Source organism: Scardinius erythrophthalmus, assembly GCF_964197995.2.
Source record: "Scardinius erythrophthalmus genome assembly, chromosome: 9".
Classification (NCBI taxonomy): Eukaryota; Metazoa; Chordata; class Actinopteri; order Cypriniformes; family Leuciscidae; genus Scardinius; species Scardinius erythrophthalmus.
In genome coordinates this window covers 15532964-15559987 of record NC_138229.1, presented here as the reverse complement: position 1 = coordinate 15559987, position 27024 = coordinate 15532964, and the positions used below count along the sequence as shown (strand labels likewise).

At 37.6% G+C, this 27024-nt stretch overlaps 2 protein-coding genes across 4 annotated transcripts in view; one reads left to right on the top strand and one right to left on the bottom strand.

Moving 5' to 3' along the window:
* Positions 1–6664: 6664 nt before the first annotated feature.
* On the top strand, positions 6665–12563 carry kiaa0040 (KIAA0040 ortholog). The gene is made up of 2 exons (XM_081375167.1): positions 6665–6906; positions 9943–12563. Exon 2 carries the CDS (start codon positions 10446–10448, stop codon positions 10779–10781), a length of 336 nt encoding a protein of 111 aa, XP_081231293.1. The 5' UTR covers positions 6665–6906; positions 9943–10445; the 3' UTR covers positions 10782–12563.
* A 2495-nt stretch (positions 12564–15058) lies between these two features.
* Positions 15059–27024, bottom strand: part of tnn (tenascin N) — a 34778-nt gene continuing 22812 nt past the window's right edge. For 2 of the 3 annotated variants that reach the window (XM_081375164.1, XM_081375165.1), the window contains exons 7-16: positions 25416–25679; positions 22825–23088; positions 21390–21653; positions 20938–21068; positions 18191–18329; positions 17883–18034; positions 17668–17764; positions 17369–17533; positions 17124–17287; positions 15083–15765 (exon numbers count right to left, since the gene is read on the bottom strand). In XM_081375164.1, coding sequence (XP_081231290.1) covers positions 15640–15765; positions 17124–17287; positions 17369–17533; positions 17668–17764; positions 17883–18034; positions 18191–18329; positions 20938–21068; positions 21390–21653; positions 22825–23088; positions 25416–25679 — 1766 coding nt within the window. In that variant the 3' untranslated portion in view covers positions 15083–15639. Of the gene's footprint in view, positions 15766–17123; positions 17288–17368; positions 17534–17667; positions 17765–17882; positions 18035–18190; positions 18330–20937; positions 21069–21389; positions 21654–22824; positions 23089–25415; positions 25680–27024 lie in introns of all 3 variants that reach the window. The other variant, XM_081375166.1, reaches the window with a different exon arrangement.

Below are 27024 nucleotides of genomic sequence, written 5' to 3'. Positions count from 1 at the left end.
ATAAACATTGTAACATGTTGTCAAAATTCAGTTTAGTTACTAAACCCCCCCCCCCCCCCATTTAATGGTGAATTGTTAATTTGCATACACGAGCAGTAACTGCACTACATGTACATATTCACAGGAATGATTATTGTAAACAAGATTTAATTTTGATTTATTTATTTACCTACCAATCTCTCTCACACACACACACTAACCCAACCCCTAAACCTACCCATCTCTCTCTCTCACACACACACACACACACACACACACACACACACACTAACCTGACCCCTAAACCTACCCATCCCTCTCTCTCACACACACACACACCCACACCCACACACTAACCTGACCCCTAAACCTACCCATCTCTCTCTCTCTCTCTCACACACACACACACCCACACCCACACACTAACCCGACCCCTTAACCTACCCATCACGCACATACACACAAGTCAAGCGTTTTGTTTTTTTGTCTATAAAACTTTTTTCTTGGATACCTTTTATTAACGTTGAACAAATTGAGCAAAAGAAAAAGTAGTGCCCCACTTGGTGGAACGAAACCCTATTTCTAGGCCTCTTTTAGGCTACTGACAGCGGCCTAAAAAGCATACATCTAGCTTACACATTTACCCAAATTATCATACGCCTTTTTAACCGAAGTTAATTTGGCAGGGTTTCTCCATCCCCAACGTCCCTGACGAGAGCGTTGCTCTCCTCGGCTGTGAACCGCTCCTGGCGCGCGCCTGGCAAATCCGCCGTTACAATAGGAATCCGCTTTAGAAAAAGCACGCCTGCTCTTAAAGGGAATGTGAGATGACTCTCTGATTGGTTTATTTCACGTTACGCCCAAACCACACCTATGAATAATGAAGCTACTTCAGACCAACCCATTTTAGATTTGCGCCTGGCGCAAGAGTCATTTATGTCCCGCCCACAAAGTTACTTGCGCTTTGCGCTTTGACACTTGCGTTTCAGATTGTTAAAATAGGGCCCAAAATGTCAGTCTTTGCATTTGTGGTGGGGATTTTTCAGTATTTTTTTCATTGATATACTAGTAGGTAGAGGCAAGTTTTGTCATTGAATCATTCGCTCAAACGCTTCGTTCAAAACATTGATTCATGAACTGTGTTGCTCGGAAACGCGAAACCGTTTCATTTTTGACTTCCTTTGGAATTATCATTGGTCGAGCAAAAATACACAAAGTAATGCAAAATTGCATCTAAAAAGTAAGTTACTCAATATTATTGAACTGTGGTGAAGGTTAACTGAAGCTTTGCAAAGCACTGAGGCTTTCCTCTTAAATGTACCTTTCAAACTAGTGAAATAAATAAGTCACTGTTAAAGTGACTAATTCATGTCTGTGTATTGACACTAAAATCATAATAAAAAATGTAACAAATTCATTAATAAAATCTGCGATCTGTCTATTTCAACTATGCCCCAGTAGGGACTCAGCTTCTATTTCATAGTCAAATGAACATTGGGCTTTACATATACAGTAAATTAGTTGTTGTTGTTCTAATAATAATAGTATAGTAAAGAAAACAGCACTAGGATTCACTCCTTTTCAACAAGAACAAGCAGTCACCTGGTTCTGCAGTTGAGTGAATCTTTAGATGTGCTAAAGTGCATTTGGCAAAGCGATGGCATTCAATGTGGAAGCACTTTGGATATAATGTGTCGAAAACAACATCACTGTTGAACTGTATTATAGGCTGTGGATAACACTCACAATCATGCTGTTAGTCTGAATATGCATGGCCTCTGCATAAAAAAATGATATGAAAATATATGCTCCTGTAGGAAACGTTGAGAAGAACGGGGCGTGTTGAGTACAGAAAGGATGCTTTATCAATGGTGGTTGCTTGGTGACAGAATTTTATGTACCGTTTTTATGTGCTACTCTCCTAATGCTGCGTCACACGCTTCACAGCCATAGACACACTCTTGCTAGGTGTTAATTTATGATCCAAAAATACACAAGAAATCCTCTTTGTATGTGATTCTGTTCAGCGCTACAGCTGTAATAACCCCTTTTATCTAAATAAGGCGGGTGGACAGAAGTCTTGAACTGACTTGCTGAGGCTTGTATTAAGTAACATTAATGCTTGCCTTTTCAATGCTTTCTCTGAGGTAGGAGGTAAAAAATAAGAGCCATGCCGCAGATATTTACTGTGCATACTTAAAAGTGTCCCGATAAAACACTTTATAGCCTGATCATCAACCGGAAGGGCTCTTGAAATGGTTGACCCCTCTGGCATCAGAACCTCTTCGCTCTATTATCAGAGCTCTTGGTCCCTGTATGCACCGTGCCCAGGGTGAGTCTGATGTAAGTAGGCATAGCACACCACCCCCAAATCTTCACAAGTCACTGAACGCTGCAAACTAATCACTCCTGACACCAGAATAAGAGGCAGGGCGGCTGCCTGTAGGAGGACTCACTAATGGCAGCACACACACACACACACACACACACACACATACGGGGGTTAAATCAGAAACCAAGTTCAAATCTCTGGAACAGCTTCAACAGAACAAGTGGAGGTACGTTCAGGGCCAGTTCATGCACATGCTGTGGAGGAAACACCGGCGATCAATGTACATCTAAAGGTAAGCTTCATTCAGTTGCAGGTGATTCCTAAACAGAAGGATAAAGATTTGCTAAAAGAAGTAATGTGTCTTTATTTGAAGTTTCTTTTACCTGACCTTGACAGGTCAGCGGTGCTGAGAAATCAAAAAAGCTGCATGCTTTTAAAGAGCTATGGCATACTGTAATAGTGTTATTTACTGCTATAAAAGTATAAAATATTTTTATGTTGGTTCATCAGTCATGCAAAGCATTAGAGCTTATTTTAATATTAAGATACTAGTACCTGTCTTTAAATGTATGTTATTTTTCAGAATGAGATTATTCAATCCTACCAGTATGTAAACCACTTTGTGGTTCGTTTAGGGTCAATATAAATTGTAAACTATAAACTTTTTTAATCTTTAAATTATGGATTAGTCACCGTTTTGATTGTAATTAACAAAAAGTTCATATTGCACCTCATTTTGTGACATGCGTGACGATTGTTGACAAGATATTGCTTGGATTTCCAGTGCACACTTCAACTTGATGGATGAAATAAAGCTTTCCAGAAAGGAGCTCTTAGTACAAAAGCAGGCTTTTCTGAGTTCCTCAGCCATGTTGGAATTCATGCTCTCAGGCAACATCAACCTTCTTGTATTGAGCATGCCCGAGCTTTTGTCCTTTTATCAAGATGTCACAACATTCGGTGCAAAAACCACAGAAGTGCCCTTTAGGGCTGGAAACCCAATAATACGCATGTATTCAAATGGCCTTTCATGGGATGCATTATTTTGAAACTATTCTGTCTTTTTGGCCTCAATATGGTCCAGGCTAAATCCAATCCTAGAGCGAGTTTGGCCCATATTAATCATTCTATTTTAAGCTTTCTGTTGTCAGCTGAAATGACGTTGTAAAACATAACTTAAAAAATTGCATTGACCTTGTTCTTACTATCTCTTATAATAAAAGATAAAAAATGTGTACAGTATTGTTGGGCATTTCAGTTCATGTTCTCAAAAGCGGAAGTAAACATTCACACATACAGCCACAATCTCTGTGATCATCTCTTCTAAGCTACTTGCTATATTGGGTCATTTAGGCTGATATTCTGAATATCAACAATACTGTCATATGTTTAGACTACCTAACATCATGAGATATTGTGTTAACAAGACTGTTGCAATAATCTAAATAAAAATCTGAAAGTTTGAGACGGCTTAGATAATGTTAAAGGATTACCCAAACATTTTCATTTACTCACCCTCGTGTTGTTCCAGACCTGCATGCATGCATTTCTTCTGCTGACCACAAGAGATTGAAGAATGCTGAAAGCCAAACCGTTTCGGTTCCCATTGACTTCCATTGTATTTTTTTGTCCGTACAATTAAAGTCAATGGGAAACGAGTCGGAAACTGTTTGTTAGCAAAGTTCTTCAAAATATCTTCTTTTGTGCTCCAAAGAAGAAAGTAAGTCATACAGGTTTGGAACAACATAAGGATAAGTAAATGATGACGATTTTATGGGTGGACTTTCACTTTAAGACATTAAATAAAAAATAATATACACTGCACAAACTATAGTCCTAACTACATGTCTCAAACAATTGGACTAATGTTATTAAAATGATTGAACTACAGTATTTGAGTGGACATTTAAGAAAATTAAATGTATTAAGAAAATGTATGCTTAAAGTATTATTGTTTTATGTTTGAAAAAGCACGATTTATTAAAGTATAGAACAAAGCAACAAGCCACTTTTGCATTTTACTGTAGTTTGGTGATCAGCAGAACAGGAAATGAAGCAAAACATCAGTGATGGCATATGATAAAAACAGACCAATGAAAAAACATGAGCATAAACTATTCTTCCATGAAGTTTGTTAGCCTAACAATGTAGGCTCTTTAAATGAAAATAAGGTGAGGTACAGTCATGGTGCATTTTGACTAGTCTAACTTTAAACATGGATAACCCAAACAAATTTTTAAAGTTTTAAAATTCTATTTATGAAAGCACACCGATTTTGATTCATAAATGTTCCATTACTAACTCATTACTTTCCACCTCTCTGAGTTTACTGATCTAAATATAAAAGTGACAGTGGGAGGGATGGGTGGGGTGATGTGCGTGAGTGAAGACAGGAAGCTGAGTTTCAAGGTTCAGCACAAATTCATGTGACTGTACATTTGCATCATTTCTGAAAGGAGTAGTTCCCTGTTTTGAGAAATATACCCCCCTCCAAAAGTCCTACACGCAAAGATTACCTCATACTCGGATTGAAATGAAAAACCATACGAAAAAAAAGAAATGTAAAAAGTTTCAATTCCTGTGTAAATGACCTGGTTCTTAAGTCACAGCAGTATAGAAAGTTAGGAGGGAGTACAGTAGGTCCATTTATGGCAGAGCACAGAGCATTCTCTGGTCCCTCCTCTTGTTTTCATAGCACTGTTGCGATACATTTCATTAGAATGACTCATGAGCTACAGTTCTGACTGGTTGGGAACGGCCTGGACTATATTTGGATTCAGAGGCAGCCCTCTTTATTTTTCATTAGGACTGCACGTAAACTTAACACCCTTATGTTTCCGAAGCACACTCTGTGCCTTTGGGATGTGCAGATGCTGCTTCTAAAAGATCCAATCAGAGGCCAGAACGTCAGACAGAAGGATGATGGAAGAGACAATGGAAGAATTTTTTTGAAATGATGGTTGAGAGAGATCATTTTTGAGTCTGCCTTCTTTGGAACTTTAAAGTTGGGTGTGAATAACCGCAGTAACTAGAGTCTTAACCTCAAGCTTGTGAGACATCAAAGATGATGAGTTGTGTTTTACATTATCAAACACAACCCCAGTCTGCTAGAAGGCGTATTTAAACGTGTTAAATGCAAACAAGACTTCTCTTGGTTTTTTAAGTTCAAGACAATTCTAATTGTGAAAGAAGTGTTAGAAATGAACATCAGCAGGATTGGAGATCTTCCTGTGTCACTTGGTTGAATAAGAGAAGTTCAAGTCTTGAACGTGCCCAAAATAAACACTCAGTTCTGCATTTTCATGCTTGATAGAGTAAAGCCCACAGTATGTGTGCTGCTTCATTTTAGCCATAGTATAATATCAGATTAATTCATATAATTATTGCATTGCTATTATACACTACCAATCAAAAGTTATGGGTTATTCATTTTTTCAAAGAAATAAATACTTTATTCAGCAAGGATGCATTAAATTGACCAAAAGTGACAGTAAAGACATTTAGAATGTTACACAAGATATGCGTTTCAAATAAATGATATCCTCGAACATTCTATTCGTCAAAAAATCCTGACATTTTTTATCACAGTTTCCACAACGATATTTAGCGACACAACTGTTTTCAACATTGATGATAATAGTAAGAAATATTTCTTTAGCAGCAAATCATCATTTTAGAATGATTTCTGAAGGATCGTGCGACACTGAAGACTGGAGTAATGATGCTGAAAATACAGCTTTGCCATAACAGGAATAAAATACATTTTAAAATATAATAAAAACAGAAAAAAGCTATTTTCAATTCTAATAATATTTCACAATATTATTGTTTTTACTGATTGTTTTACTTTTATTGTTTTTGATCAAATAAATGCAGCGTTGGATAGTATAAGATAATTCTTTAAAAAAAATTATAATATTTGAACAGTAATATTATTATACTACTATAGGCCCTATTTATACATATTTTTAAAATTGTAATGAATGTTATGAGATGAAAAGAAATTAGGCTTAACTGACATAATTTTACATTACCTAAAGTCAAGCAAATTTTCCTTTTCAAAATCGAACTATACAATGCCTTCTTTTGGACAGCGGCATTTTGATGAGTATGAGTAAATAAACCCAGTTACTGTTCATTTGATAAATCTTGCAAACCATAAATGAAATCAAACTGCTATTTCTCTTGCCCTCATTCAATGTGAAGTATTAATTTCGATTTGATTGCACTTCAATCTAAAGGCATAACAATTTCTTAAATGATTCTCTAGTTCCTCTGTGCACTTTCTGAAAACCTTTTTGTGGGCACTATGTAAACACAGTGACACATTTTCCCCACCCTTCGTTCTGTGACATCACAGGGAAGTTGAGTTTATAAAGTAACCACAAGAATGCAGTGTGTGTCAGGCGAAAGAGTTGCGAGCAGACAGAGGGCTCTTTCTTAAAGCGTACGGCCTACAGTGACTCAACTCCTCCTCTCTCACGCAGGTACAGCTGTGGATATGTGCCCTCCAGTCAGAGCAGCAGATTGTGTTGCTGAAAGCAGGGTTATGTGATGCCCGCAGAGACGCCTGGACTGACCTCTGATCAGAGCCGGTAAGGTTTAATGCTTCTGGGCTGAGAAATGATGGATTACTGTCCTGATGAGCATCTGTTTGTCACATGTGGCATAGCTGAGAACAGCTAACTCAATTCAGGCCATATGCCCTTTTAACTTCTGAGTTCCTCCCGTGTCGTGACTGACATTCTGTGTAACGGAGAAGCTTGTGGACATGCTGGGAAATATGCTTTTTTGTTTTTATATTTAGCACATGTGCATTCTGCTTAGCTTTCTCTGTGTGATATTCCTTAAATAACTTGACCTTTTTCAGATTAGTCCTGGCAAAGATGTGGTAAAACTCATTCTGTTTATATTGCCGCCCGGGATTGTACGCTCTACTTTAAAGTCTGGAAAAACATTGCCGTTTGGCATCACCAAAGTAGGAATGTAGGAGATCCAAATCATTCATGAATATAAACTGGGCACCGTAAATGAAGGGCAGGTGGAGGCTTATACGGGCTCTTTAAAAGTCCTCTGCTTTTGTAAATATTTCCATCACAGGTCTATGGCAGCAAGCAAGTGTTTGATTATAAGACAGACGCTTTAACTTCAGTTTAATACAGAGCTTCCAACAGATGAAACTAAGCTTTCTCAGCCATGTTCGCCCTCTTTCTCTCACACACACTTTGCGCCCTGAGGGCCTGTGCTGTATTTAGACAGTGTCCTCTCTTGTGGAAGGTTAATCATGTCCCTGTATTTGTCTTTTCGAAATGTGTTAAATCTGGTTGTGAGTCTCAGAAAAAAAAATGCCTTTACTATCTACAGTAGGTGAATCTAACAACCTCCTCGCGAAATTCGGAGGAATTCGACGTGATGTGCACAACGGCATGTCTTTGCATGTAACTGATGTTGTCGGTGAAATTCGGAGCTCCATCCTGGCTTTGTGTGAAGCTGAGAGAGTCTTCCTGTTTAACATTCCTCTGCAGATCTTAGAATTATTTAAAGTGATTGTTCTTCTTCAGAGGGGTCATGCTGAAGGATTAGAGTGAGAACGGAGAGCTGAATGCTCTTGAAGTCTTACGCAAGTCTACGACTGAAACTTCAAAATGGAAAACGAGATATGATGCCTTTGCAGCGTTAAGCTACGTTGAGATGTTTAATTTTTATTTTTTGTCTTCATAAAAGTCACTTCCCCTTGCATAGGTGTTTTTCATCTGCTGCACAAACATATTTCCTGTAGATAAACTGTCTGCAGGAAGCAGGGCAAGCACATTGCACACCTCAAGTTTGTGCAACACATTTGGAAATAGTTTTTGGTTCCACAGTGAGTTTGTGAAAGAAAATTCATATTTCAGTATATGTACAATATATAAATGTACATTTCTCAAAAAAAAAAAAAAGATATCTCTTTTTAATCATTCCATAAATCAGAAATTATATCTACTGTCTGGAGAAAAAAAAAACGTCCATGTTTTTAGGAGTAAAATGTTGTATAAATCAGGCGAACAATATATTAACAAACTCCTCTGTAAAATCCTTCAGAATATAGCCAGGAATAAACCTGGAAAGTTTGGGAATGTAAGTGCTACTGAAGTGGACATACATTTCCATAAAAAATGAAACAATAGTTTTGAACCTGCCTTTATCCAATGTTCAGATTTATGTTCTGCAAATTTAATTAGATAATGACTTTTTAGAGAATACAAAACAGCTGTCTTGATGTTTGTGATTAATCAACTTAATGGAAAATAATGAATATGCTGACATCTGTATTTTTGCCCTATTCACCTGTGGTGTCTTAACTTATAAATAATTTCGACAGTTTTATACCTAAATAAATGAACAGCATGTACGGTCTCTTTTGAAACCGCTTCATGCAACTTACAAATCTTACGAATCTGTAATTCGGAGCTTGTATCAAACTCACCAAGTCACATGATTTCAGCGAAGGAGGCTTTGTTACGTCATATTGTATCAAACCTTGGTAACAAAACATTTCAAAATTCTCACGGTTCACTGTCTAATAGTTTTAACTGATGTTGGGTCAGTTATATAATGTTCCCTTTTAATAAATTGAATGAATTTTCATACTTATCCATGTATAAATAGAGAACACTGAATTGCTCCTAATTGACCTATTGCCAGGTCTTGCCTATAATTACACAAAACAAGCATCAAACATTAAGACATAATTTGATACCTTTAATTTGATATGCAAGTGATCAATCATCATTACTAACAATTACATTTACTCTAAATACTGTATTCACTGCTTTTAATTTTTCAAGAAAACTTCATGAATCCACATCAATAGGTCTAAGCATAGTGTACTAACCTTGAGACGAGTATCAACTTAAACTTACCTGTAATACATCGGTTAAACTTTCAAAATCGGTACAGATTTACTTCATTATTATTATTATGTTGATGACATTATGTTGCTGTTGTGTTTGTTGTCCATGTCAGTTAACTGTCATGTTGTGGTTTTCCACAGTGTATTTGGTTTTCTACCATCATTGTGGTATGTCTATTGACGTCAGTGTATAGTTCTTCGGGCTGTTGAAATAATGCCTTATCTCTCATTGTTTTAATAATATATTTATTATTATTACTAACTTACTTACTTGCTTATATATTTATTTGTTTATTTAGTATACATTAATAATATAAAAATATATATATATTAAAATAATAAAATAAAAAATAATACTAAATCAACATTCTGAGCAACATCGAATTAACTATCAATCTAATTCTACAATCTACAATATGAAGCTCATATCAAGTTGATTATTTTTTTTTTTTTTTACAGTGCACATATTTGCCAATTGCCATTCAAAATTTAAATAAAAAGCACATACAAATATGCATTATAGCCCAGTCAGAAGCTTGGTTCTTAGACCTGGTTTGACTCGTGTAGCTGTGCACTCATGACTCTGTCCTGCAACATTGATGAGAGTCAGAATACATGAGAGACACTGAGTCACTGAAGGATCCACAGCTGACTTAACTTCTGCTCTCTCTCTCTCTCTCTCTCTCTCTCTCTCTCTCTCTTTCTCACTATTTATTTCTGTGTCTCTCTCTCTCTCCAGAAATGCCCCAATTCCATCACATCTGTGAGAGTCAAGGCAGAAGAGACTAAAATAGAGTTGGTGTCTCCAGAGGGACTGATGCTGAGAGGAATCCACCCAGTATAAACAGAACCCACGTTCTCCGCAGTCCTCACAGCCGCAAGATATGAATCGTCAAAAGTCAAAGAGGAACATCTCATAAGCAATGCTTTGTTGTTAGACCCCAAAGGCAAGGCGTTGTATGAGATGAATAGTGAGGTTTGGGATTAAAGCAATAACTGTGTGCATCAAGGATTTTGAAACTGTCCGTCCGTCATTTGTTACAACGGGTGTGATATTTCCTCAGGATGGGACTATGACATCAGAACATTTAACAGGCCAGTTCTATCACTGTGCTTCAGTTTCTTGATCTCCAGATAGAAATCCCATGCTAATTGCTGGTTTAATCGGATCTACAGTGGCTTTACATCTCAGATCACATTGGATTTGATCTCTACAGGGATTTGAAGAACTCTTGCAGAACCATGACGGAGGCAATCCTGCAGTTTTTCAATGATATGTGGAGCCTCGCTTCATCCAAGCATGACCAGAGCATCTACAACACGGTTTGCCTGGTAGTGCTTCTGACTCTGCCGCTGGTTGTGCTCTTCACATCTGTGCTGGTGTGCTGTCACTGTTGCTGCTGTCGTCATGCCGATGGATGTCGGTGTTGTCGCGGCAAAGGCGAGACCTCAGTCACAAATGTGAAGTCTGAAAAGAAAAAGAAAAAGAAAAACGGCAGCCAGAACAGTGACGACTTGTGGATCTCAGTCAAAACAGATCCCATGAGTAGTGACAGACTTGCACTCACTATGGTGTAAAAAGCCACGTTGAACAGTGAACAATTTTATATTTATTTATCTTTATGGTACATGTAAAGGTACAAAGTGTTGCAGCAGTGTTTACTAAACATATGCCTGAATGTAGAAAAAAGGAGAGAGAGAGAATTTCAAGAGACTTTTTGTATAGAAGTGTAATTTGGGAGTGAATGAATGTGCAAGAATATGCTTTATGATGTGTGTGTGGTCCTGAAAGGCTTTCCCAAAACCCGCATTGTAGGTGAAAAGAAATGCATTTACAACAATTAGTCCAGGGCCTTGTTTTTGCATTTGACTGCGCTACTTTTCTATTGATTTTTCTGTTAACATGCTCTAGACGGACGTGTTTGATCTTTGTGCTCATGCATTTCTCCAGTCTCACGCATGACATGGCTTTCTAAAAATGTGGCACTTAATTAAAAATAGTTTAACTTTTTTTATAAACGCATCTCTAGACCTTGCATTTTTTCATTTCACTGCCATGAGTCTCGCGTTTTTAAACGCAAAAATGTGTTCTGTGTGAATGGTCCCTAATAGACTGTCCAAAAGCACCAGGATTAGGATCACTCCACTTATCTGCGTTTGTGCGTTCCGGTGAGGATTTTCAGTGACTCTTTCTGCATGTTACATTGTTACGCCAGTCATTGATTGGTTCAGTCAGGAGCGAAAATAGTAACTGTCTATATGAGTGAGATTCATTCATAAACAAAGCTAGTGACTGTCTAAATGAGTGAGTCATTGAATCATCATGGAATCGATTCATTCGAAAACACTGATTTATTTTGCAAACGAAAAACAACTTTTGTGCTGTCTGTTGCTAGCAAGTGCAACAGTTGATTCTGGTTTGGATTCATTTGAAATTTGCTCATTTGTGCCAAAATACACAAGTTTTATCATGACAACTCTCAGGATATTTTTAGCATGGTAATGGATATGACGGTTAATTTATTTGGTCTTGGCAGAATAGATCTGCTACGCTGCTGCTGCTGCTGCTGAATTGCTGCTGCTGTTATTGTTATAGATTATTGCCTGCACAGAAACAGGAACTTGCTACTGCTAATACATATGCTGATATGCTGCTGTGAGTATGTAAGACATACTGCTGCTGCACAAATAGAATATATCAATTACCCATAGCAGATCTATACAGGTGGAGCTGGGGAGGTGGAGGGTTTTAGACGAACTCTGAAAGTGCGCTGCAAACTGATATAGTGAATGGTAACCAACCGTTTAAATGTTGATCAATGGCCAGTGGCTTGTGACATGAACCAATCAGCTTGTGCCAAGAAGTTAACGCAATAAATATCATAAGCTTGTCTTAATGGCCAATCAGCCTGCGCCAGCAAGAGTTTCATGACAGAACTAGACATTTACTGTACTCAATATGAACTTCTTGTTTATTCAACTGCTGTACAAAAGAAACATCACACTCGCAGTTGTGTTGTTTGTCTGAATATCAACACAGATGTGATTATACCTGCGGAACAACAATAATAGCCAATTGCTTGATTAACATTTCTAATCGAGCCAGATGTCAGAAATATGTAAGAATTCCAAAGAGCTCTTCACAATTACAAATGCTTCTAAAATCTGCACTTAAACCAAAACATTTCCCAAAGATGTCAAAGACATCTAGTGATGCACTTAATGGGTCGCAACCACTTGTCCTTCACTCGAAGGATGCGATGCATTTAAAATGACTTGCTTGAAATGGCTTCAGAAATTGATACTTTCCCACAATTTCCCTATATAACCTGCCTTTCTCACTGTCGACTGACTAAACCATAATTTAAAAAAAAAATGGGAGAGGGAGGGGGAGGGAGGGGGAGAGGGAGGGGGAGAGACAGAGGGGGAGGGAAGGGGAGGGGGAGGGAGGGGGGAGTGTTATGTTTGCTCTGTGACCCATATGGATGAATTTACTAGAGTATAGATCAACAGCTCAAAGAAACTTAATCTCCCTCATAATCTCCCCCTAAACACCTCTTTTCACAATAGAGTATAATGATAATACTGATCTCAAAACTGTTGGACTGTTGGATACAGCATTATCATCACAGTTGTGTGTAATTGGGCTTGCTGATAAACAAACTTTGATCTTCTTGCACTATTCAGATGCCATAATTAGATGTTTATGTTGTTACTTCAACACATTTTGATTATGCATTTCAGAAAGTCATTCATTTACACCCACCATCATGCTCTTTTTCACTTAACTGTTGTGTTTGGCTAGCACGCATTTTTGTATTATCGGGTAAAGCAACCACTGAATTATTCATTGCATAATCAGCAAAGTTGGGCCATAGCTACTTGTCCTTCATTGATTTTGGTTTCTGGTACAGCTGGAAGGAGAGAATGTTTCATTAGTTTAAACAACAAAGCATTCAAGTTCTGTTTCCTGTGCTCTCGTTCAAAATACATTATAGCAAAGCTTTGATAGTCGAGTTCTGCATGAAAACGAGTGTCAGTTTGTATGAATATGCTTCTCAAAGTCTGTTGCTATGCAGGTTGATGCATGCAGATATTTCCAGCCAGTTTTTTGGGGATATACAAAATTAAATAAAATTATTTTTTATATGTATTGGCCTGTAGTTAGTTTTTTCATACCTGTCAAAGTTAACAAACTTAACTAAAGGTATACACTAATGCTGCATTCTGTGCTACCACCGATAAAGGCTGTCCCAAAACAGCGTGAGGCCGGTTGCGTGATTGATGATGAGCGTCACCGGTCTCGAAACTCGATTAACCCTTAAACGCATACCTTGGGTCTTTATTGACCCAGGACGTTATTCACTATCCTCCTCCTCATTTCATTTTTTAAAGTTAGACATCAACCTTCTTAGTATTCCTCAATCAATTCATTATAAACAATATAACGAGAAAAACTATAAAAGAATGCCTGTTTTCCCATTCATTTTTTGTAAAATTTGTATATGGTCGCTAATGATGTGTAACAGTGTAAGTATATTTTTTTCTGCACAACAATAATCTTTGATGACTGAACAAGTACATTTCACTTTTATTCCACAAGATGGCAATGTCTGATACACAATGAAAAAGTAACATTTCACTCAAAGTTACTGCAGGCGGAAAACAAAAGAATAGAAAGTATCATCAGCAAAACTTGAAATGGCTCAGCGATTTACTGCAGAGCAAGTACTGAACGCAATCAAATATTAGTGTCACTGTCACTTGATGGTGGATCTGGTGAAGAAGCTGTAAGCAATCAAAATATTGATATTGAAGATGTTGAAAATGATAGTTTTGAGAATATGTTTGCGAATAAGCCAGATGCTGAATGTACTGGGAAATTAGCTTTGACAAGGACAGTGATGGGTATAAAACATCTGCTCAAACTGAACCCTTCCAAGATCCAAAAGGTAACAAAATATGCTTTATTTCATTCTTCTGTAAATGTTACTTTAATATCAGGAGAGTTTTATATTATCGCGACAGGTACAGTAGATATCCATGTGTATTAGATATAGATCCGGGTCGCTAAAGACCCAAATATGTAATAATGAAAGGTGGAACATTCAAGCATTTAAGGGTTAACAACTTATTAACCAACAAAAACAGTATTATCTTTCAAATCTGCTTTTTAAAGGCTGTTCAAACTCATTAAAAACTTATTTTAAAGACTTATTTTATACAGCAATTTTTTTTTTACTCTGCATATATAATTTATTCTCAAGTGCACTAAGTTTTCACAGAACATCAAGTGGTTCATTCACATTTAAGAGTGTTTCTCAACACTTAGCACTTAGTGAACATTTTGCAGCCATGGACACACCCTATTGCTGCAGTTTTCCATCACATAACAGTCCTGAGCGTCAGGAAATTCTCCCCTGGCTGATGGTTGCGCACACCCACTGCCCAGATCCCTCCACACAAACAGACCTTGTTTTGTCTCATGCTCCAGCTCACACTAATGCAGGAGGGGAAGGTGGGGAGAGGAAATATAACAAACCCCATTCAAAACAGTGATTCAGCCATGGACTGATGAGGGAAAGATGAAGCACGCAAAGCAGCAGGCTGAACACATGAGACCTGTAGAAGAGCCAATACAGTCCTGCTCCTGCTGAGGCTGATATGCCTCCTCCTGATGTCAGTTCCTCTATAAGAACAGTCATTTTACCGGTATTATCTAATTTTACACTTCTGGTTACTCTGAGGGCAACCGGCCCACTGTAGAGACAATGACACTGAAATGCTGCAATATGCGGTGCAATTTTTCTAATTTCCCATTCTTTTTGGCTGTAGAGCCAGTCAAAACATGTATGAAAGATTCCAAATGGTTTTTATTTCAACAAACTTTATTTCTGTAAAAATATGTGACACTTAATTTGGTGTCTGTGTCAGGAATTATAGTACAACTACAGTACACATCCAGATGGAAGACATTATAGTTTAGACTTTATTATAAAATGTCTTTTTTATGCATGACATTTAAATTTTATCATAATATTCAAATATTATGATGGGGGAAAATCATTACTATCCATTAAAAACGTTAGAAATTATCATACAAAGTCCTTTGTTGCAAAACACTGCGATAAAATAAAAAAAGAGGTTCTGTAAAGGTCATTACACAATATCCCCTTATGAAAAGCACCCTTTGAGTAAGGAATGGCACTGTGATATCAGTTTTCTTTCATATACAGTGTGTATATATACTAAATTAAAGAACTAAAGCATATTCTATTCAGAATCTGCCTTTTGTAACGATACAAAATACAGTTACACAGCATATAATCTACAGCGGCTACATCTAAAGTGGCTTTCCTGATATGAAGATCTATTCCAACCTGGTTTGATCCAATTCCCACACGTTTTGGATTTTGTAGTTTTTGTCAAGTGATTGTTAATACACAGCTACCCTCCTCTTCAGTGACCTCTTCTGTCTGCCCGCTGCGCCCACTGGGCGGATCTTAATTTCGGCAAAGTCAAGAGAGTGCAGGTGCCCCTTCCATGGCTCCCAGTTTACTCCCTGGAAGACACAATCAGGAATGTATTTAAGGCATTTTACTTACATTCATGAAGGCAGCATCTCTGAGAAATATAAAGCGGTAATTTTTCTGTTCTGTTGCCGGTTCAAAAGTTTAGTGTTGGTTAGATTTTTAAAAGTTTTTAAAATAAGTCTCTTATGCCACCAAGGCTGCATTTATTTGATCAAAAATATAGTAAAAACAGTAATATTGTGAGATATTATTACAAATTAAAATAAATGTTTTATATTTTATTTCAGCATCATTACTTCAGTCTTCAATGTCACATGATCCTTCAGAAATCATTCTAATATGCTGATTTGGTGCTCAAGAATCATGTCTTAATATGATCAGTGTTGAAAACAGTTGGAATATGTTTGATATTTTTGTCGAAAACACAATGTTTTTTTTCCATGATTCTTTGAACAGAAAGTTGAAAAGAACAGAATTTATTTTAAATAGAAATATTTTGTAATATTCTAAATCTGTCACTTTTAATAATTTAATGCGTCCTCACTGAATACAAGTATTAAAGGTTCACCCTTGTTGTTCCAAACCTATATGAGTTTCTTTCTTCTGTTGAACACAAAAGATATTTTGTGGAATGTTGGTAACCAGACAGTTGATGGGCCCCACTGACTTCTATAGTGGGGTTTTCTCCTATATATAAGTCAATGGGTGCCGTCAACTGTCTGGTTACCAACATTCTTCAAAATATCTTCTTTTGTGTTCATCAGAAGAAAGAAACTCTGAAAGGCTTAGAACAACTTGATGGTAAGTAATGACAATTATTTATTTCTATCTATAGTGTATATTTGGGCCATTTTATATATATATATATATATATATATATATATATATATATATATATATATATATATATATATATATATATATATATATATATATATATATAAAACCGAATTACAAAAAAAGTACAAGTTTTAAAAGTTGGTACCCCTCAACACCGAAGCTTAGTTTGACGTTTAGAAAAAAAAATTCTACTCTTTGTGGCCTAAAATGTTGTTTTCACTCCTCAGTGAAAAACATTCAGTATAACCTTCCTGTTAGCCTCACAGAAATAAGGGCTCTAATGGGAACATAAATCTCCAGCCAACTTGAAAGTATCGTTTTATTTGTGAACTTATGAGATCTGATAGATTCAGGACACTGCTTTTTTTCTTCTGAATTATTGGGCTATTCTTTGTAAATGGCTTGGCTTTAAATCCTGCCTTCAGTGTTGTAATTTGAGAACTCCCTCTGCTGGTTATTACATCTCATTACATGGCATAACCACACCAATACAGATCCCTTATTTTTTCAAAATATCAGTCAGCTTAAAAAAATCATCACAACTCACCATACTGTGTCTGTTATCCCCAAATTTGCCGTTCAGATTGGCCAGGTGGCAGTTCTTGTACCACCAGGCACCTTGGTGAGTCATAGCACAGTTACCAAGCGCAATGTCATTGTCTGAATCAACTGTGGAGAAAGATCCTCCCTGGTGGTAGGTCATGGCATCACCTGTGCACAATGTGTTATTAATAAAATGACTTTGCTTCATATAACTTGGTAGGCATAATCAGATTACATAATTCAACTTACCAGCGTTTCCTTTGTAGTTGCCAATGGTAAGTTTAAACTTCTGTTTGGATGGAGCTACTTTGAAGTTATCGTAGACGGCATATTTCCGCTCTGATCCCACGCCCAAATCGAAACGCACCTCATACTGGGTAGCAGTATTAGTCAGCTCATGGATCTTCTCCAAGCCTGGTCAAAAAAACAAACAAACAAAAAAAAAAATCAGAGCAGCTCAAATCAATATCTAGTTCTGTATGAACCAAAGACATGGCTAGGTGAAAGGTTTCAACAAGCATATTATGTGAAATCTTTATTGGATATACCAAGCCAAAATTCATCTTTCAGGTCTCCAAAGCCTTTCATATAGTCTCTCCAGCGCTTCATGAAATCTAATTTGCCGCTGTTTCGTCTCTGGAACACCTGTGGTTGATGCATTGGGTAAGTTGTTAGATACAACACTGATACTATACTGTAGATGCAAATCAAATAAAAAAATGAAGACACAAAAAATATTTCATAAATGAAACTTAGCACTCACAATCCAGCCGCCACCATCAGTCGTCATGTCACAGTACACTTGCATGGTTCTGCTACGGTTGCTATTGATGAAGATTGTGTAGATGCCACTCTCCATGTTTCCATTCCTCATAATCTGAGTGCAGTCCATTGGGAACGGGTAGGCCACACCCACTACAAATAGCACCAATTTAATGAATCAATGATGCTTTTTATTTCTATTAACTTTCTTTTATTTAATATTTAGTGCAAATAAGGCTTGATGATATGTTGACACACTAGGAGTCAAATAAAGGTGTGAATGAAGGAATATGGTATTGCATATATTACCTGTACTAAATATTGTCTCCACTACCCTACTCCTCTTCGAGCCCCTGTAGGCAATAAGGGTGACAATGTACTTTTTCCCCATTGCAAGGCCAGAAAGATCAAATCTATTGTCCCGTGCAGTCAAAGTTTTTTCCAAAGTCTAAAACCATAAAACAGAGAAATTAATCAAACAAAGAAGAACTCAGTTGTGCCAAAATGACAAATGTCTCATAGTATCATATAAGTTTGGCCTACTAACAAACAGAACAGCTACAATTTAAACAGGGAACACTTTACAATAAGGTTCATTAGCTAATGCTTTGGGTATCATATCTAACAAAGAACAATACTTTTTTATAGCATTTATTTTTTACATCAGTTTATTACAGCATTTATTTCATATTAAAATAAAATACATTCACTACTGTTTAAAAGTTTGAGGGAAATTAAGAAATTAATACTTTTATTCAGCAAGGATGCATTAAACTGATCAAAAGTGACAGTAAAGACGTGTATCACGTATCACGGTTTCCACAAAAATATTAAGCAGCACAACTTTTTTCAACTTTGATAATAAGAAATGAGAACAGGGGACCAGGGGAACAGGGGAACGTCCTCCACGTGAATCGGTGTCTGAAAAGCTATCCAATCACGGCAATCGATATTGACCAGCGACAGCCTATGGCGTCACTAGTGTGACCCAGAAGTATAAAAGGGGCGCCTAGAGAGAACATGCCATCCACTTATTGTCTGAAAGGACTTTTCAGCAGGCATAACCTGCTGAACAGTCGTAACCTAGACGTTCCCTTTTGTCAATGACACTATGGGGAACGATATACAATCCCACCATGCTGAGGGGAGTGCATGCCAATTATGGCTTGTGACAGAAACTGTCAGAAATGGCAGTTATTTCACAGAAAATGCTAAGAAACACTCCCCCTTCGGGTCACATTCAGGCTGTCTGTGACATTATTCCCTACTGTCACTGCCCAAGCTATAAGCCTCAAAGTGGCCTCCGAACAACGGAAGGCCTACCAAGGCCGCTCAAAGCCTTGGAATGAACAGCTTCCATGGAAGGGGTTCCTTTAACCCTTTAAAACCGACTGTGTCGTCGCCGACACATACCAGCAAGCTGTATTCATTTTACTGTAACTCTTCAACCGTTTGCGCGATCAAAACCATTCAAATTGCCCCTGACAGTAGACAACATGTGCTTTTCAGCAAATAAGGCTTAATTTCATGCTTTTCATCAGCAATTGACAGCAGCTTTCTGGCAGAGCGGGAAGGAAGGATTTGAACAGAGATACGAAGCGCGGCAGGTTAGAGTGTTTTGGATTGCATAAAATAATAAAAGAAACGAACAAATACATGGCGAAAGAAGTGGTAGACAGCAGAAGAGGGGATTGGGATGATTTTTAATTAAACTTGGGAGGCGGATGGCCGTTACTCTTTCACGTATCTTAGCATGTGGTGTGTGTGCATGTGTATGTGTGCGTGCCAATGCATGCATGTGTGTGCGCGTATGAAAAAAAGTGTCCAAAATGAAAACCGTGCAACCCAATGTCACAAAAAATGACTTGTATATGTATTATAGTTCACTTTTCAACTTAAAAAGTGTTAGTTTCTTTCGTTCGTGATTTTTCTCTTTTTTTCTAAATAAAAATCAGTAAATTTATTCTTGTTTTTTAAATTTTTTTCTATTTAAATTCTATTTACAAACTCACCAAACACAGTAATGGTCAATAACTGTAATTTGTTGAAAGCTATTTTTCTTCTGAAAAAGATGACACCTTGCACATGAAGATGGCACATTGTTTTAGAATTTCACAGTCAAAAAAAAAAATGTATATGTGTGAAAAACACCTATTTTAGTTTCAGGTTCTAAAGGGTTAAGGGAATATGGCCAGGGGGTCCAAAAGGAGTCCCGTCCAGTCACTTTCTGAGGGGAACATAAAGTCCACCCCACATGCCACCAGGGAGGCTGACCTGGTCAAATTTATGACCTAGTCTTGCCAACAACCTGTCTGTTTCCTAAACAGAGTCTCTCAAAAAAGAGATGGCAGTAGTTCACTCACAAACCGGATCATAGAGATGGGCAATCCTGAGTTCTACTCTCCAGCATAGCGCTTATTAACTCCCGACCTCGGTCCAAATCTTTCAGCAGATCAGCGTGGTATGCTTGCAGCACAGCCAAACCTCGTCAGTTGAGGCATCGACACATACCCGTGTTCGTGCATCCCCGCAACATCAGCGTACTGATGGCTATGGATGCATGCTGAACACAGGTTCTTCCATGCCTTATAAATCTCATTGTATAGATCGGGCAGGAATGGAAGGCTCACGGGAGTTGAAGCGTTATGGCTGGAAAGAAACCGTTCGTAAAGTCTGCCACGAGCGGTCTCTTCCATCACGCGCTACTATGGCAGCAAAGCCTCGCTAAGCGTGTTCCATAACTCTCACAACTCATCATACGCGGGGGCAGGGTGGCTGTGAGGGTTCAGGTTGTAAATCCTCTTCACTCTCATCAGCCATCTTCTGCTTTCTTGGGCTTGGGCTGCCAGTAGAGCACTCTCACACACACACACATATATATATATATATATATATATATATACTGTATATATATAAATGAAGAAATTAACAGTAACCTACATTAATACATGCAGTAAATGTATTGTTTATTTTTAGGTCATGTTAATCTTAAAGTATAAGTGTTACCATTAAACGGATACAGTATGCAATTGAACATGTTTGTGTGTAGAGCAAACCTGCATACTGCCATCCTCAGCCCTGTAGGTCAGGATGTAGCCATCAATATTAGCCTGAGGAGCTTTCCATGTAATAGTGGAGGTTTCAGTCTGAACATCAATGGCTTTGAGATTCTTGGGTGCATCAATCTCTGCAGATCAACAAAAAAGTGCTTGGTTAAATGAAGTCGACATTGTGTGTCTGGAAATGGTCATGAGAAAACAGCTCATTCTAAATGAGCTCTTAATAGATGAGAAATGTCTCTCCTTATAACCATGAGAGTTAGCCTTCCAGTTAGTGTTGAAAAATTATGGATTCTTCCTCTTTAAGCTTTCTGTGCTGAATTAATTCAGTTATCACAACTGCTGAGACAAGACCTTAGCAAAGACCTTCGTCATGCTTCATTTGACATTTTTAGGCAGAAGATGAAAGCACAGGCACAGAGCCACGCTGCCTGCATGAATCAAATAACCTGTTTCAGCTTCTGTTGTGGCTTTTCTGCTTGAGCGAGAGCCTTTCACAGCCCAGACATAGACTGTGTAGAGAACTCCAGGCTTCAGACCAGTGAAACTGTAGGAGGTGCTGTCAGCTCCTACTCGAACCTCCTGACCGAAGCCATCTATAGAGCTGTAGCTCAGCATGTAGCCATCAATGTCAGCCTGCACCCTGTCCCACGTCACCGACGCCGAGTCCTCTGTCACCTCTCGGGTTAAGAGGTTAGTAGGAGCGTCTATATCTAAAAAGCCATTTGTACAACAGTGTTAATGCTTCAAGGAAGTACTTCCATTGGTCTGCTTCAGTTATTTTTCCATTTTCTGGGATTTATCTCAAGATTAAGAGTTGAACAGTGAAAGATATAAAAGAAATGAAAAGGTTTTGTTGTGTGAAGTACTTAAAAAGCGAAGACATCTACATTCTATATGTTTGTCAACGAGTATAGGACTTAAAGGTGAACGTGATTTCACCAAATAGAACATGTTCATGGATCAACATTCCAATCAATCAGTCAGCTTTGAGGGATAGGTTTACAGTTAATGTCAAGTTTAGGCTTACAACAAGGGGTAGGGGCTTCTACACCATTCTTATTTACCAATCCTTTCCCTCTGATTTTAGGGATAAGTTATGGGTAGGGTTAGGTTTAGGGGTACGAACAGAGTTAGGGCTATGTTTTTAGACAGGAATGTTGTTCCAGGATCAACAAAAGATGTTGATCCAGGAACATGCCTTACTTTTCAAAATCACGGCAACCAGGACATAAACTAGTAAACCTGTAGGGGGCGCTGTAGTTTCTTCTCATTTGGCCAGAGTTTTGATTGTAACATAGATGTCTCTCTTTTCTTTGATCAAGAAGTTAGTAGGAGTATGTATTTCTAAATTAACCGTTAACACATTTGATTAAAAGTGAAGCATGTCATTCTTCATCACTAGTGGCACCAAACAGAACTGCAAAAATAGTTATTGTTTTCAAGCAGGTTTCCCAAACATCCATCCATACATCTTCAACCGTCAAGGCTTTCTAAACATTCTACACAGTTATATTAATTTCTTTGAATTTCAATTAATTTTAACTCAACTTCTTTACTCTCATAATCAAATTGCAATTCTGCATCCAGTTTGTTTCCTCAATTCTAATTATTTTAAAATTCAATTCTGAATGGTGGACAACGTTTAAAAAAATGACATCACTTTTAATGCACATTTCTACACTTGAGCCATGCATGATTGAACAATTTATCTGTAGAAACACAAGGCTACCTGTCTGAGTACAGCACAATAACTGAAATTTAGGGAGGGTAACACTGAAAGGTCTTATTTAAAGCATTATTTCTGCAAACAGATAAACGGTCCAAAACAGAGAACACTGTGTTAGTTTGCATGAGCCGATTGGGAAGATACAGTTTAAAGACCTGTTAATGCTTCTGTTGAGCTCTTTTTGCTAGAGCGAGGGCCCTTGATGGCCCACACATAGACTGTGTAGAGAACTCCAGGCTTCAGACCAGTGAAACTGTAGGAGGTGCTGTCAGCTCCTACTCGAACCTCCTGACCGAAGCCATCTATAGAGCTGTAGCTCAGCATGTAGCCATCAATGTCAGCCTGCACCCTGTCCCACGTCACCGACGCAGAGTCCTCTGTCACCTCCTTGGTCATAAGGTTAGTAGGTGCATCTATGTCTAAAAAGCCATTTGTACAACAGGTTAATGCACCACATTGCTGCATTAAAGCCATGCAGGTATAGGCAGTGCAGCAGAGAAGACAATGTATGTCCATGTAAAGGAATGCATCACTGAACCATGAAGAGGGTAGAGGATCTATCCTTTTCATACCGATGCAACGAATGCAAGATGCAGATTAGGGTTGGGCGATGTCTACCAATTTGGCATCTGACAATGTCTACAGTAAAACATTGCGACGGACGATGACATCGGGAAGTAGGGGGGTAGATATTTTAGATATTTATAGATAGTTTACTCTACATCTCATCAGCAATTTTGGCACGCTCTGCAGCAGCTGACCACTAAGGACCGAATGTACAGTGACGTGACATAACTGCCAGATTCAATGGATCGCGATGCCGGCTCAACATCATGATGTCTGTCAGCCATCGCGATGGACGATGGCATCGTATATCGGCCCAACCCTAATGCAGATAGCAATTGATATTATTTCAGTTTGACTTAATTTGAAAGTTTATTGATCTTGGTAAAGTTTTTAATCTTATCTGATGCTGGTTGCTTCTTTAACAAGTTGAGTGAAAATAAATGACTTTCATTAGTGTAAATTTGAAAATGCCCTGTGCTTATGAAAAGTGCATTTTTCTCAAATTAGTGTTCGACTTGATTAATGCGGCCAGCAGGTTCTGTTAGAACGTTGCAATTCATCATTAGACGACACAGAGATGGAAAACAAAACAGCACTGAATGCTGCTGTATGATAGTACTTGTCTAAAAACATGTCTTATATAAATGTCTTGTATGAATGCTTATGGGAATTTAAACAAATAATGTATCAAAACTAACAAGAATTACTTGCAAGCACTGCTTTTCTGTCAGTGTCTGTATTGTTGTGTGAGCACAGTAAATAACTGGTCAATCAACACTCCTTTTATGAAATGTGGCAGCATAGTATGAATATGTATATATTATATTTATCATTTTTATGCTGTTATTATTATTTATTTATTTATTTGTCATTTCAGTAACCTCCAATCCAGTCCACATTATTAAAATGTGAACTAATCGTTCCTGAACAATGACAATAAAAAGCTACTGTTTGACTACCTCAAATTTGTTAACCTGATTGATACTTTGCATTTAATTTGAAGATTTACACATTAAAGTGAAGCAGTAACACAATAAAAATACAAATCATGGTAAAATAGGGTAGATAAAACATGCTCAGACAGTGTGAATTAACATTTGCAAAGAGCAAACATGTTTCGAGAGGAGTGATGGATGAATTATTGTGCAATCAACAGAGATGCTAATGCACTAATATATGATCTATATTAACATAAAATCTGCATTACTACATTACATATTAAAATGTCTGAAACTAATTAAGTCAGCTACAGAAGTAAACATTATGAAACGCTGTCATTTGTAAGTTCAGGCACCAGCTACTATAAGCAACATTTCCTACAAAATAATCAAAACTTTAGATTCCCTGATTCCTGTAAGCAAAACCTTAGATATTCCACTTGTTAAAGGCTGTATCAGCCTTTCATAAAAACTCAATGTAAACAGAAATAGACAATAAGGCTCACACTATAGTGCACAGATTTCTTCTAATGCTCTTTAGATGCTGTAATGTGAACAGAGATAAATGGTTATGGAAACCCGACAGAGGATACGCATGGGTACATTTGTTATATATCCAAGTGCTTCTGTTTAGGTTGTGTTTCCTGACTGAATGTCAGCTGCTAATGCACTTAGACCATCTGGTTTACCGTCTACAGCAGCACCCACTGGAGAAATAACTTTCTTATTCTCGCTTTTAAACTTGAATTGCTATGAAGGAGTCTTATTATTACAGGGTTGGCAGTTTAAAAGAGCTGAAAAAACATCACTTCTATACGTGTTAATGATGCTTCGTCTTATGGAAAATGGAAAATACTAGAAAATGATGGCTCCACAATATGCGGTTGAAAACTGGTAAGTTGCTGTTGCTTGCAACACTGATTCCCAGATAACATACATAAAGATGAAATCTGTACTGTGCGTCTGCTAAATGCACAAATGTAAACGTTTTCTGCTAGGAATGAAAGCAAAGGCCTTGTTGGATAGACAAAAGCTCTGTCAAAAGAAATAAAATCAAGCAAGGAAATGACTGCTTAGATGCACATGAAAGCAATGAACATCTGAGAATGAGAATGCCACTCTTCCATCCACTGAGAAACTAGAAAGATCAAAGCCAAGATCCCTTGAGGGAATGCTTGAGATGAGGAAATAAAAACAGAGGGTAAAGCCCCAAATCCTCACCCAGAAGGTGAAGAGCTTACCCGTCTCGGCCTCAGTCATGCTCTTCCTACTGGAACGAGAGCCCTTATAGGCCCAGAGGAACACTGTGTACACGACTCCTGGCTTCAGAGAGGTCAGCTGGTAAGATGTAGCGTCCGCTCCCACTTTAATTTCTCGGCTGGTGCCCTCTGCAGAGCTGTAAGTCAGCGTGTAGCCATCAATCTCAGCACGAACACCATCCCACGTCACAGTTGCGGAGTTCTCTGTCACCTCCCTGGTTGCCAGATTGGTTGGGGCATCAATGTCTGTTATATAAGATAAGTCAAGACATTCAGATAAAAGACACTTGTTGCATCAATAAAAGAGAAAACATTTTCTAAATTAGTATTTTGTCCAGCAAAAATATTTAAACAATTTAAATTCAAATTCAGATTCTTGCACGGATAAAAATAAATTAAATAAAACAATAATATTTACATGAAATATTTATGATAAATGTACTAATTAATCTTATATTATTTCATATAAATTCTCTGTATTTTTTGTTGCATACATTTTATTTTATTATTATTTTAAAGTATTTTAATGAATAATGTTTAAATAAAATATTTGATATTTAAATATTTACAAAATTATTATTTTTTTGTTGATAAATTTACTTTAAACATGATACATTTACTTCCCACATACTACATGGATTTTGCAGTTACCTGACAAAACATTTTTACAGTGAATTGATTCTTCGTGAATTCATTAATAGATGGCAAACTTGTAGTATTTTGTATGCAAGGGAAAGTAACTGCAGGAACAAGATGTTGTTTTTGTATTTCATCAGGCTTATGGATTCTCAATTATCAAGACCTGAAGAGCTGAGGATGTGCACAGGGTCATATAGGCAGTTTCACTGGAACTAAGAGAGTGTCCATGCAATGCAATGGAGGAAGTGAGGAGACAAGGAAAAGCAATCATCATTTAGGTTACCGGTCTGTGACTGTGGCAGGGTTAGCCGAATGTATCTGCATCATGGAAACTGATTCCTGATGCCTTCCAAGATTGCTAGAATCCACAGCTCTCATTTTATGCTCTCTGATTGCCAAGGTGGGCTTATCATGTTTGACTCGTCTGGGTTCAAGACATGGACCAGAATACAAAACAACACCTTACACTGGACAGCAGACAATACCAATGCTAAACGCATTAGTGAGACCTTGAAAACTTCATGATACTGCAATTACCTAGTCAATATCTCATTACACAAACAATCACTCATAAACCACGTTGTGTGCCAAGCAGCTCTTTTCTGTGTTATTTCTTATACACATATTACAGAATGTGCTTTATAAAACAGCATGTGGCCAGAGGGATTGAGCCAAACTGTCAAATGTATCTCTATTCCTGTCTCTGACCACTGAAGTATAGTCAGATTTGAAATATTTCTCCCAAATTTCTCTGGACACATATCAAGCTTCCAGGCCAAGGTACAGCAGGGGAGAGCAAATAAGCTGAAAGCACTTTTCTATCCATCATGACAATCAGGGCAGAATTCATGTCTATTTCAAGATGTGCATTGTAGATACGTTGTGAAGATACATGTAATGTAAAATGTAATGCAATGTAAAATGATGCACAGAAAACGACGCGATTATTCAA

Coding starts and splice junctions, on each gene's coding strand:
- kiaa0040 (XM_081375167.1), top strand. CDS start 10,446: ATGACGGAGGCAATCCTGCAGTTTTTCAATGATATGTGGAGCCTCGCT.